This window comes from Hylobates moloch, unplaced genomic scaffold (genome assembly GCF_009828535.3).
Source record: "Hylobates moloch isolate HMO894 unplaced genomic scaffold, HMol_V3 SCAFFOLD_2, whole genome shotgun sequence".
NCBI classification, from domain to species: domain Eukaryota; kingdom Metazoa; phylum Chordata; class Mammalia; order Primates; family Hylobatidae; genus Hylobates; species Hylobates moloch.
This window is the reverse complement of record NW_026652277.1, coordinates 78381962-78395245: the sequence shown is the minus strand read 5'-3', so window position 1 is coordinate 78395245 and position 13284 is coordinate 78381962. Positions and strand designations below refer to the sequence as shown.

The 13284-nt window shown below is 34.8% G+C and overlaps 1 protein-coding gene across 1 annotated transcript in view; it reads left to right on the top strand.

The window, feature by feature from the left end:
* LOC116468278 (transmembrane protease serine 11F) overlaps positions 1-13284 on the top strand; it is a 79736-nt gene that overhangs the window by 23749 nt on the left and 42703 nt on the right. Inside the window, exon 2 of the mRNA XM_032151898.1 lies at positions 8833-8984. Within this exon, the coding sequence (XP_032007789.1) occupies positions 8833-8984 (152 nt within the window). The remainder of the gene's footprint in view (positions 1-8832; positions 8985-13284) is intronic.

Sequence of the window (13284 nt, the reverse complement as noted above, 5' to 3'; positions counted from 1 at the left end):
ATTCTCCTGCCTCAGCCTCCCGAGTAGCTGGGACTACAGGCAAGTGCTACCACACCCACCTAATTTTTCTATTTTTAGTAGAGACGGGGTTTCAACATGTTGGCCAGGATGGTCTCGATCTCTTGACCTCATGATCTGCCCGACTTGGCCTCTCAAATTGCTGGGACCAAAATTGTTCTTATTGTGGCCTGCTGGATTATGATGTGGTCTATTATGATCTCTGAGCCCATCATCTTCCCTCTTCCACTTGCACACTGCCTACTGGCCACACTGACCTTCTGCTCTTCTGCAAATTCACCAAGTCTGCTCCTACCTCAGGGTCCTTGTAATGACTATTTCTTTTGCTGTAGCATTTTCCCCTCAGATAGTTACATGGCTCCATCTTTAGATATCATGTCTCCACTTAGATATCACCTTTGCAGAGTGATCTCCCCTGATCACCTTAATCCTACCACCTCCCTCACTGTACCCTGGTTATTCTCTGTCCTCTTACTTGATACCTGACATTTATGTATAGATTTGTTTATTGCACAAACTGTCTTTTCCATTGGGACACATAAAGGCAGTCTATATCCTTAGTACGGCCATATCCCATAGTAACTAAATTAGTGTCTGGAACATAGTAGATGTCCAATGAACATGTACTAACTGAACATGTGTTAAATGAATGAATGAAATTTATTTTTATTAATACTATACTTGGCAGTCATAGTAACTATAAAGTCTTCTTGAGGTGGAAAATGTGACCATTCTAATACAAGAAAACTGCAGAAATGCTCCTTGTATTTGTATGAATGAAATTAAGTGACTAAGTATTGTTACCTGTGTAGCTACTATCAGAGGTATAGCTGACCTTGCTGATACCATAGCATGAGAGTAGTGCTTCCAAGATGGTAATAAAGATTTTGAAAGTCAGCTATAAAGAGAGATAGATCTTGTACTTAATCTAGAACTCAAAGGTCTAAAAAATGTTTTCAAAGAAAATTTCAGAAAACTCATGAAATTATTATAACCAGTTTCTTTAAATGTCTTATATGTTTTACATTATATTCTATTATGTAAGTAAGATTTAATATTTTCCCCCATGTACAGAGCTATTACACATTCCAATAAAGGAGCAGGATGCTATGCAGTTTCTGCCCACACTCCACAATTTCAGCTTTCTTCACTGACTGTTTTATCAAACCAGTCATTTCTAGCTGATAGGAAGCTAATTTTGATGTCTTAACTCATAGTTGTAACTGCCACTCCCCCACAGTTTCCCACCACTTTGCCAGTTCTTGATGCTTCTGAAGTCACTTATCATAATGACATCTATAGAATATGCCCTCATATTCCTTTTGAGAAATCCAAGGACATTTTTTGCAATCCTCTGATTAGTGTTTCTTATCTTTGGAATTTTTATTGAGTCCAAAGCAAATTTTGCCTCCTCATGAAAATACCAGCATCATCACGACTTAGATGGCTCTATCGTTTTCAATGCTGCAACAACACAAGTAGCTCCTCCTTTTTACTGTCTCCGTTGCCAGTGTTTCTGACTCATGCTTTGCAATATTGCCAATAGACCTACCATAGAAAGAGATCTCCCAAAGGGAATCCCACTGCCATCCACAGAACTACATTGGACTGTTTTGATGTGTACTCCATTACTGTGACTATTCAAGTTTTATTTCTATTTAAATTACCAAAAGGCTTTTTGGTAATTTAAATAGCAATAGTTAAATAGAAATAGTTACTGTGTTCTGTTTATTTGAATAGATTTTTTTAATGATATGGACACAATAATGATAGTTATTTTATGTCTCATTACAACATTAATGTGATGTCACAACAATGTCATTTTATTCAGTGTCCACATTGAATTATTAATGGATAAAGCATTATCCCACAAGTTTTTTTAACAGATGTATCGGTTTTATTTTAAATATTCTGTGTTTTTTACCTTCAGCCTGTAGATCAAGATTTTAATTCTGCTGAGTGGTTAATATCTTAAAGCAGCTAAAATAGAGAATTTTGGCAGTAAATACTGATAGGTTTATATTCTTTAAGTTTATGCTTCTAGACGTCATTTTGTTCATTTTGCAAGAAATTCAGAAACATTTATTTTTATACATTTAAAAAATAATATTAATGAGTAACTTTAACAGTAATTATACAGATTACTCTGGAGAAAATACAGAAATATTCTTAACTATAAACTGTCAGGTCATCTGAAGAATTATATTTAAAGAAAAGACCAAAAACAGAACAAAACAAATCCCTTTGCATTAGAGTTTGAAAGAAACGGGACTATCCACCGATTATTTACTGGTATTTATTATTTGTATTATTTTGGATCTGACAAAGCCATGAAAGACTTTTATTCTTTGTTTTACAGATGAGGAGATTGAAGTACAGAATTTAACTAGCTTGCTGATAGTAGCAAAGCCAGAATTAAACCCAGTCAACTTGTATTTATTTCAATCATAAAAACCCATCACTAGTTTAGAGGATATACAGACATTTTCTGTTTAACTTTTAAAAAGTTTACTTACATGAAAGAGTAGGTTTGAGTTGAATATTTCTCATTTTTATTCCAATTTTACTTTAACATGAAGAAAGAAAATACAGCAAAACAAACATTTCCACCTTCAAAAGAACTAAAAAACAAACATAATTTTATCTTTTAAAATAGATGCAATACAAAGTATGATAAAAGGTTGTTAATTTCCAACAAAAAAAAGCCCAGGACCAGATGGCTTCACAGCTGAATTTTGCCAAATATTTAAAGAAGAATTGATACCGATACTTCCCAAACTCTTGCAAAAAAAAAAAAAAAAGACCTAGAGGGAATGATTTCCAACACATTTTACAAGGCCAGCATCACCTTGATACCTAAGAAGACAAAGACATCACAAGAAAAAAAAAAACAAAAAACTACAGGCAAATTTCTTAGATAAACATTGATGCAAAAATGCTCAATAAAATATACTGAGTCCAGCAACACATCAAAAATATTATACATCATGATCAAGTGGGATTTAACTCTGGCATGCAAAGCTGGTTTAACACACATACATCAGTCAATGTGATGCATCACATTAGTAGAATGATAGATAAAAGCCTCATGATTATCTTCATTGAAAATATCTCTGATAAAGTTCAACATTATTTCTTGATAAAAATTCTCAACAGTTTCAGAATAGAAGGTGTATTAGTCCATTCTCACACTGCTATGAAGAAATACCTGAGACTGAGTAATTTATAAAGGGAAGAGGTGTAATTGACCCATGGTTCTGCAGGGCTGGGGAGCCCTCAGGAAACTTATAATCATGGCAGAAGGTGAAGCAAACATGTCCTTCGCATGGCAATGGCAGGGAGAAGTACAGCATGAAGGCAGGGAAAAGCACCTTATAAAACCATTAAATCTTGTAAGAACTCACTCACTATCATGAGAGCAGCATGGAGGTAACCACCCCCACGATTCAGTTACCTCCCACCAGGTCCCTCCTATGACATGTAGGGATAATGGGAACTACAATTCAAGATGAGATTTGGATGGGGACACAGCCAAACCACATCATAAGGGAAATTCTTCAACCCAATAAATGCCCTTTATGAAAAACCTACAACCAATATCATAATCAGTGGGGAAAAACTGAATGCATTTCCACCAACATCTGTAAAAAGCAAGAATGCCCACTCTTGCCACTTCTGTTCAACATAGTACTGGAACTACTGGCAAGAGCAGTCATATAAGGAAAAGAAAGAAATGGTATCCAAATCAGAAAGGAAGAAGTAAAATTATTCTGACATGATCTTAAATGTATAAATCCCAAAGATGCCACAAAACACTGTTAGAACTAATAAGTGAATTTTATAAAATTTCGGGGTACAAAATCAACATACGAAATCAGTATTATTTCAACACACAAATAACAACCTAATTGAAAAATAAATGAAGAAAACAATTCTATTTCCAATAGTATCAAAAATTTAAAAATTAATATACCTAGTATAAATTTAACCAAGGAAGTGAAAGATCTGTGTGCCAAAACTATAAAATATGAAAGAAATAAAGACAATGCCAATAAATGGAAAGATATCCTATGTTCTGAATCAGAATTACTATTGTTAAAATGTCCAGACTAGCCAAAGAAATACATAGATCTAACACAATCCCTATCGAAATCTCATTGGCATTCTTCATAGAAGTAGAAAAAAATTCTCCCAAAGTTTGTATGGAGCCATAAAAGACCTTGAGTAGCCAAAATAATTCTGAGAAAGAAAAAGTTTGAGACATCACACTTTCTGATTTAAAATTGTATTACAAAGCTATGTTAATCAAAACAGTGTGATGCTGGCATAAAGACAAACAGGCCAGTGAAACATAGCAGAGAGCTTAGAAATTAATCCAAACACATATGGTCACTAATTTTTTTTTTTTTTTTTGAGACAGGGTCTCACTCTGTCACCCAAGCTGAAGTGCAGGGGCATGATCACAACTCACTGCTCCTTTGACCTCCTGGGCTCAGGTGATCTTCCCACCTTAGCCTCTTAAGTGCCTGGGACTATGGGCATGTGCCACCACACCTGATTATTTTTTTAAGTTTTTTTTTGTAGAGACAGAGTTTTGCCATGTTGCCCAGGCTCGCCTGAAACTCCTGGACTCAAGTGATCCACCCACCTTGGCCTTTCAAAGTGTTGGGATTGTAGGCATGAGCCACTGTGCCTGGCCGTGGTCAACTAATTTTTGACAAGGGCATCACAAGGACTCAATAAAGAAAGGATAGTTTCTGAATAAGTGGTATTGGTACCAATAAATGGTACTGGTATGGTAAATTAAACAAGATTTCCACAAGCAAAAGAATGCAATTAAAACCTTATCTTACACCTTACAAAAAAAAACACAACAACTCAAAATTGGATAAAAGACCTAAATAGAAGACTAGAAACTACAAAACTTTCAGAAGAGAACATAGGGTAAAAGCTACTGGACATTGGCTTTGGCAATGATTTCTGGGTTATCACACCAAAAGCTCAACCCACAAAAGCAAAAATAAATAAACAGAACAACATCAAACTTAAAAGCTTCTACACAGCAAAAGAAACAATTGATAAAATGAAAAAGCAGCCCACAGATTGGGAAAAATATTTGCCACTGTATATCTGAGAAAGGGTTAATATCTAAAATTTATAAACAACTCATACAACCCAATAGTGGGGAAAAATAACCTGATTAAAAAATGTGCAAAAGACCTGAATAGACATTTCTCTAAAGAAGACATAAAAATGGTCAACAGTCTATGAAAAGGTTCTCAACATCATTAATCATCAAAAAAAAGTAAATTAAAACTAACATGAGATACCACCTCACACGCCTTGGGATGGCCATTACCAAAAAGTCAAAAGGTAACAAATGCTGACCAGGGTGTGGAGAAAAGGGAACCTAGGACAGTGCTGCTGAGAATGTAGGTTGGTACAGACATTTTAAAAAACAGTATGGAGGTTTCTAAAGAAATTAAAAATATAACTACCATACGACCCAGCAATCTCTCTTCTGGGCTTATACCCAAAGGAAATGAAATCTTCATCTGGTAAAGATATCTGCACTCCCGTGTTCATTGCTGCATAATTCACAATAGCTGAGATACGGCAACAGCCTAAGTGTCCATTGACAGACAGATGGATAAGGAAGTTGTGGTAAATAATATATACAATGGAATTTTCCTGAGCCCCCCAAAAAACCAAGATCCTGCCATTTGCCATGCATGGATGAGCCTGGAGGATATTAGCTAAGTGACATAAGCCAGAAACAGAGAGAAAAATACTGCATTATCTCTCAGATGTGTAATATTTTTAAAAAATAAAAAATACAGAGATGCAAACAAAATAGTGGTTACAGGGGCAATTAAATGGGGAGATGTCAGCCAGAGGATACAAAGCAGCAGATATGTAGGATGGAAAGTCTGGAGATCTAATGTACAACATGAGGACTATAGGTAATAAAATTGTATTCTTGTAGGATTCATGCTAAATGAGTAGATTTTAGCTGCTGTTGCCACAAAAACAAAAAATGGTTACTAGGTGAGATAAAGGATAAGTGAATTTGTTTCACTATAGAAACCTTTGTACTATCTATATGTATTCCTTAACATCATGCTATATCCTTTAAATATACACAATAAAATTTATTTTTCTAAAAAAATGCTGTTGAAAGGTTCCATTTAGCATCCAACTCATTCAGGTTTAAATGAACAAAAAATTGTCATGTACAAATCAGGAGAAACATAGGAATTTTAAAGGCATTAGGGAATTTAAATGTCATCTAAATAATCTTTTTCAAAGCTTAAACTATTTATACATCTAACAAATATATCTAAAATATAGTAAAAATCTCAAAGTTTCTTGCATAATTAAGAATGCCCTGAATATATTTTGTTTTATTTATTATGTTTATTACAAGCTTTTCACAACAGCCTAACCAACACATTTCTTAACAATTTTCTGAACACTTTGTTATTTTATTATGACCTTATTTTCTGCAATTAGGGTAAACATCACTTCCTTTGCACTTGGCTGGTGTCTGCATACTGTACCTGCCAGCTACACTTCAAAACACATAAATGGGCATTTGGTAAAACTTATTTCAACTTCCACATTAGACAGAAGGCAACATTCCAGTTACATCAGACTGAAAATAGCTAATCACTAGGCAGAAGAAACTTATTTTAAATTCAAATGCGACTATGATTTTTTAAAAAGTCCCTTTACAACGATGCAGTGTTACCATGATGTGATATTTGGCTATCAACCCCTTACATTTTATTAAACTTGATTCTTGTTATTTCATCATTCTTGAAGGGATCAGAGTACAGTAATGAAACCCACAAAACTAAGGGGGGAAAAGGAATGGGAATAATAAAATAATTACAGCAGCCATAATATTCACAAGCTACATACTCAAACTACTTATTGCCATAGGTTTTGGAAATAGAGACTTCGATTATGGGTGAGAAGAATGATATTTCACATGAGTACATAGTAACTTTTTCATTTTTTCTCTAGGTTATGTAATTCTAACCTTAACAGTTGCTTTATTAGAATCATATAAACATATTAGTGATACAACTAAAATAAAATGAGTCAAAGAGAAAGGCCTTAAAACAGATATTTTTCACTTGGTTCAGACCCAGACCCAAGTCTAAGGACAGCAAATTGCTCTTTCTTAACTATATTGATGTCTTTATTGGAAACGCTATTCTCCTTTAATATTCCTCATCTTGCCTGGAGTCACAGTCATTTACCTGGACATCCAAACAAGTGGGCCATTAATCCTTTTCTTGTCCCACAGCTGATCAGTCATTCGACAAAGTTCAAGAACTACAACTAAATCCATCTCCTCCTCTCCACCGCATTCCGTAGCCTCAGTTCAGGTCCTCACAGTCTCCTTCCTGGACCATCAATATGACCTCTAAACTGCACTCTGTGCACCTGTCTGCACTCTTGCCCTAATCCCTATCCTCATTCACATCTGTGTGACTTTTCTAAATCTTCAAAACTCTTCAATCTAATTAAAATTTCTGTTGGCTTTCCACCTCCTCCAGAGGAAATTTCCAGGTGTTTACTTTGGCTTATGAGACTCCCAGCCCACCAGCTCTACCATATCCTCTTCCCAGAATTGCAGTCTTGTGAAAGACTTGCAATCTTAACATATATTGAGACAATAAATTCTTAGAGGACAAAAGTCATGTTTTATTTATATTTTTATCCCCTATTAGTAATGAATGCTGTTTCACATTCCTCCCTTCCCCCGCAACACCCCACATGCTATTTTCTCTGTCCTTTTTTTTTTTGACCTGGTGAGCTTTTATTCCTGAAAATTGTAATCATGTCACTTTCTTAATAAAATCTCCCGACACAACCCTTGAAAAAGTTTAGTGCTCCCTCTTCTTGTACAAATTTATTTTGGCACAGCTCACACTACGTAATAACTACCTGTTTCCATGTCTGTTTCCCCTTTTAAAGTGTGGGCATCCCAAAGACAAAGAGTTTATCTTAAAATCTGTTTACATTTAGGGATCTCGAACAGTTTCTGAAACATTATGTTGATGTGGTAGGTACTATTCTAAGGACTTTTTCATGATCTCATTTAATGAAAGAAGTTCACAATAAATATTAAGTAAAGAGAAAAGCATAAAGACATTTACAGAAAAATTTCACTTGAAAGATATCACAATATTGAATCTTATTTGAGAATTCAGACAATAAAGTAAATAAATAGCAACTTTCAAGTTGGAAAAAGATAAATGAGGTAAGATATTTTTGAGTGATGGAGGTAATGCACCAGTGGGGTCATGTGAGTCAAATGTAAGTGAAGGATGCTCATAAGTGGTGGAATCTTACTAAGTACAATTCACCATTTTTTTATTTCACTGGAAGGTGCTAGTAAATGAAAAGAGCCATGATCAGGTCTTCCAAAGTAATGTTGCTACTTGTACAACGTGCCATTAAGAAATTGTTAAGGTTATTTTAAAAGTAGTTATATTAAAATCTGAAAGCAGTCTTTGTGTTTCACTACCAAAGTTTTAAATTGCCAATAAGCCAGATAAAATGTAGTGGGAAGATATCCTCACTTGAATGTCAACATCAGCAGAACTTTGTCTAAACCTCACACTGTGATTGGGTTTTTGCGGGGGGGGGATAGGCAAATTAAAACCTACTGGTCTTTTCAAGGTCTAAGTTGCTCACTGTTATTTAGCAGTATAAACTATTTTCATAGAGGAACATAGTAAACATAAATTTGAACTATAATGAATTTTTACTGTCTCTATTTTCTTTCTGTTATCACAGACCTGTTGAATTTTCAGAAGCTGAATTCTCACGAGTTGAATATCAAAGAAAGCAGCAATTTTGGGACTCAGTACGGCTAGCTCTTTTCACATTAGCAATTGTAGCAATCATAGGAATTGCAATTGGCATTGTTACTCATTTTGTTGTTGAGGGTAAGTATCCAGGTCACAGTTCCATTGCCTAAGTACTCCGTGACTTCGTGTCTTGAAATTTTCTGTTGTATAAAAAGTGACATTTGCATGATATTAACATTTTAATTACCAGTCTTTTACTGATGTTAAATTATAGTTTGCCTCTGTATTGAGCTCTGTGTTACATATTTCCAACCAGTTAACTTTGTAATAAGCATTGCATTGATAGACATATCTAAAAGAAATATATAAAAAAGAGAAAGAATGAAAAGATCATCTTTCGCATAAAGACAAATTACATAACGTGCTGAGAGTTTAGTATACTCTTCTCAGAATCAATATATTAATGAGTTGCCTCAAGAAAAGCTCAGGATATTAAGAAGAGTTATCTGAAAAATACCTTTAAAGGGCTAAAGATCAAGCATTATTTTTGAAGAAAAAAACAGATTTTTTTTTATGACTGTGGGAAGAAGGAAAAGCTCAGTATTAATTCCTAATTATATATGCAAAAATGGAGAGTCAGTATCATAGATGAGCCAAATGACAATCAGCTAAGATTCATTTACCTTCATCTTTGGTTTCTGTATTTTCCTCTTTTTTTTTTGAGACAGATTCTTGTGTTATCACCCAGGCTGGAGTGCAGTCGCACGATCCCGGCTCATTGCAACCTCCACTTCCCAGGTTCAAGAAATTCTGCCTCAGCCTCCTGAGTAGCTAGGATTATAGGCACCTGCCACTACACTCGGTTAATTTTTGTATTTTTAGTAGAGTTGGGGTTTCACCATGTTGGCCAGGTGGGTCTCGAACTTGCAACCTTAGGTGATCCACTCCACCCGGCCTCCCAGAGTGCTGGGATTACAGACATCAGCCACCATGCCCAGCTGATTTCTGCATTTTTAATCACAGGTGATTGAGACTTAAAATTTTAGACACTCATATCAGTCATAGCAATAAAACTACATTTGAAAGATCCGAAGAAGAAATGAAATATTGTCCAACATGCCCAGTTTACCTTCCTACTCTCATTATTGGGGGATTGATAATACCCATTCCTTAGACTCTCATAAAATGAAAGCATAAGCCAAGTTACTCTATACAATTTTATCTTTTGTTAGTATTTTCTTTGGGTTAGAAGGTAATGAAATAGTTTTGTTTTTAAAATGCCTTTCACTCCCAATGCTTAAAAAAGAAAAAAAATGAAGGGATAGTAAAAATAATGACAAAAAAAGCATTTTAGCCATTAAAAAAATCTTAGAGGTTGTCATAGGCTGAATAATGCCCCATTCCCACGCAAAGATGTCCATGTCCTAATTGTTAGAATCTGTGAATGTTAGTTAATCTTATGTAGCAAAAAGGCCTTTCCAGATGTCATTAAACTAATAATTTTGAGATGGGACATTATCCTGGATATTTTGGATAGGTCCTAAATATAACTGCAAGGGTCCTAATAAAAGGGAGGAAAGAAGGTCAAAGGAGGAAGAACAACAAAAGCAAGAGGAGAATGGGACGATGTAAAATGGGACCATCAGCAAAGGAATGAGGGTAGTCTCTAGAAAAAGGCAAAAAATCAATTCTCCCCTTACAGCGTCTAGAAGGAACCAGCTCTGCCAACTTTTTGATTTTAGCTTTGTAAAACTCACATATGATATATGACCTCCAGAACTGTAAGAGTATAAATTTGTGGTGTGTTAAGTCACCAAACCTACAGTAATTTGTTATAGCAGCAGTAGACAACTAATACAGAGGTTAACACCCAAGGATTTGAGTGTTCTAGCTCCAAGACTTTCCTGACTGCAGATAATTTAAAAGTTGCCTGGCTGCAGATGGACATTTAGGAAAAGACAAAAGTTAAACAAGTAGAATGGGATAAAAGAGAGGTATATAAGATGATGCTGTTTTTAAAAGGAACATATCTGTTATTATAGCAGAAGGAATTCAAGGAAGGAAATTACATTCTAGTAACCAGGGAAACAACAGAGGACAAATTATTTCTAAAATATTACTTTTATAGATTGTACATGAATAGATCTGAAAGACAGTGGAGTAAAAAATTATCAATAATTGTTAAATAATCACAATAGAAATAAGGATTTTAGCAGACATAGTGGTAAAAGTCACATCACCAGGATGGAAGTGAATTTGATGGAGTTATTTTTATTCTAAAGATCTTAGTAATTATGAATGATCGGCTTTCAGTGTATTATAATTCTTACCAATTATCCACTGTTTTTAAAACTGGGCAATTTTAAAATAAGAATTAATAAAATCAGTGACTTTTGAATATGGTTGATTTATCAGTGCCCTTCAGCCAGAGATCACAAGAATACATCTTCAGATATATACAAGGGAAAAAGAACATATGCCATGGAGAACCACAGGCTGCATAGTAAAACATTGTTCAAACGAATGCACTATTAAGATTTTGGCTTGTCTTAGGTGATTCAGGGGGAGGGTTGAAGGAACTGGATCTTTTCTCTGAACTGGATTTTATCTGATTGCTGTCAGAAACCTGAAATAATGCTATGATCGAGTATCTTACTAAATCCTATTTAGAAGGTTCACAATGAAGTGAGGCTGAAGCTGTAATTTGGTAGAGAAACAGTAGTCGCTCCTATTGGCTGAAATAGGGAGATGTCCCATTTTTGTGTTGTTTTATTGTTTTAGACAGTGTTCTTGTTTTTGTCTGAGTTCAGACGTATTATGGAATGGTCCTTTTTTTTTTTGTCTTCATCGATTATGGTCACAGAATAGCTTTGTCTGATGTTGATGTTCAATGGAAATACCAAAACTCAGCTCTTGGATATCAGGAGCTACCTTTTCCTTCTCAGGTTTTATATTTACAACTCCATAAAATTTTTCAATGCTACTTTGGTATCATTTTAAAAAACAATTACTGTGTTATTAATGGACTATCAAATGCTTGATAGAAGTCATGTCTCTATTTGTTACTTGACATGATGAAAAGACATTTAGATTAATGTGTGCTTGTTATCCTCAGGATTTCCATTTGGATTCTTATTATTTCCTCAAAGAGAAAGAAAATGTCTTAAAACGAAATCCTATTTGAACATTAAATGAATATAACAGCATTGTACATACTTTTTTGAGGCTTGCATCTACTCAACATTGTTGCAAGCATCATCTGCCTTGTCGAAGGTAGCTTTAGTCTGTTTTTTTTTTTAATTATTGACTGATGTTCATTATCTTAAATATTCCATAATTTACTTATCTATTCAAATACTCATAGACATTTGGGTTGTTCCAGGTTTTAGTCATTAAAGCAATACTACTGTAAATATTTTTATACATAGATCTTGGTACACACATCCAACAGTTTGTCTAGAAACTATGCAGATGCAGAACCACTGGGTCATTGGACATATGCTTTTTTTTTTTTTTTTTTGAGATGGAATCTTGCTCTGTCGCCCAGGCTGTGGTGCAATGGCACAGTCTTGGCTCACTGCAACCTCTGCCTCCCGGGTTCAAGCAATTCTTCTGCCTCAGCCTCCCAAGTAGCTGGGATTACAGGCACCCGCCACCATACCCAGATAATTTTTGTGTTTTTAGTAGAGATGGGGTTTCACCATGTTGATGAGGCTGGTCTCTAACTCCTGACCTTGTGATCTGCCCGACTTGGCCTCCCAAAGTGCTGGGATTACAGGCATGAGCCACCGCTCCTGGCCAGGGCATGTGCTTTTTTATCATCATGGATAATACCAAACTGTTTTCTTCCAGCACTGCATCTCAGTTCCCATTGCTCCATATCCTCACCAACACTTAGTGTTGCCATAGCTTTTTATATTTGCCAATTTGGTGTAGGTTATAGCATTATCCTCGTAATCTTAATTTGCATTTATCTGTTCTACAATGATGTAGAGGATCTGTCCATGTCTCAGTTGGTCATTTGGATTTTCTGCTATTGTGAAGTGCCTTTTTAAGTTGTTTTCCCATTTTGTATTGAGTCATCTGTTTTTTCTTATTGATTTCAAAGAGTTCTCTCTGGATATATATATTCATTGTCAATTGTATTAGAAATATCCTCTTCCAGTGAAAAATTATATACACACATATGTATACACAAATCTTATATATAATACATATTATGTGTTATACGTATACATATATTTTTATGTATTATAATGATGTATATATATATAATGCTGCTTTCATAACTGTGTAAAGCTCTTTTGAGATTAATGAATAAAATACCATTCACTACCATTCATATGAAATATGACACTAACTAAAAAAATTCAAACACTGAATTTGCCAGTTGTCTCAGTATTTTTTGTGTTTGTTGGTTTTGTTGTTTAGTTACTGG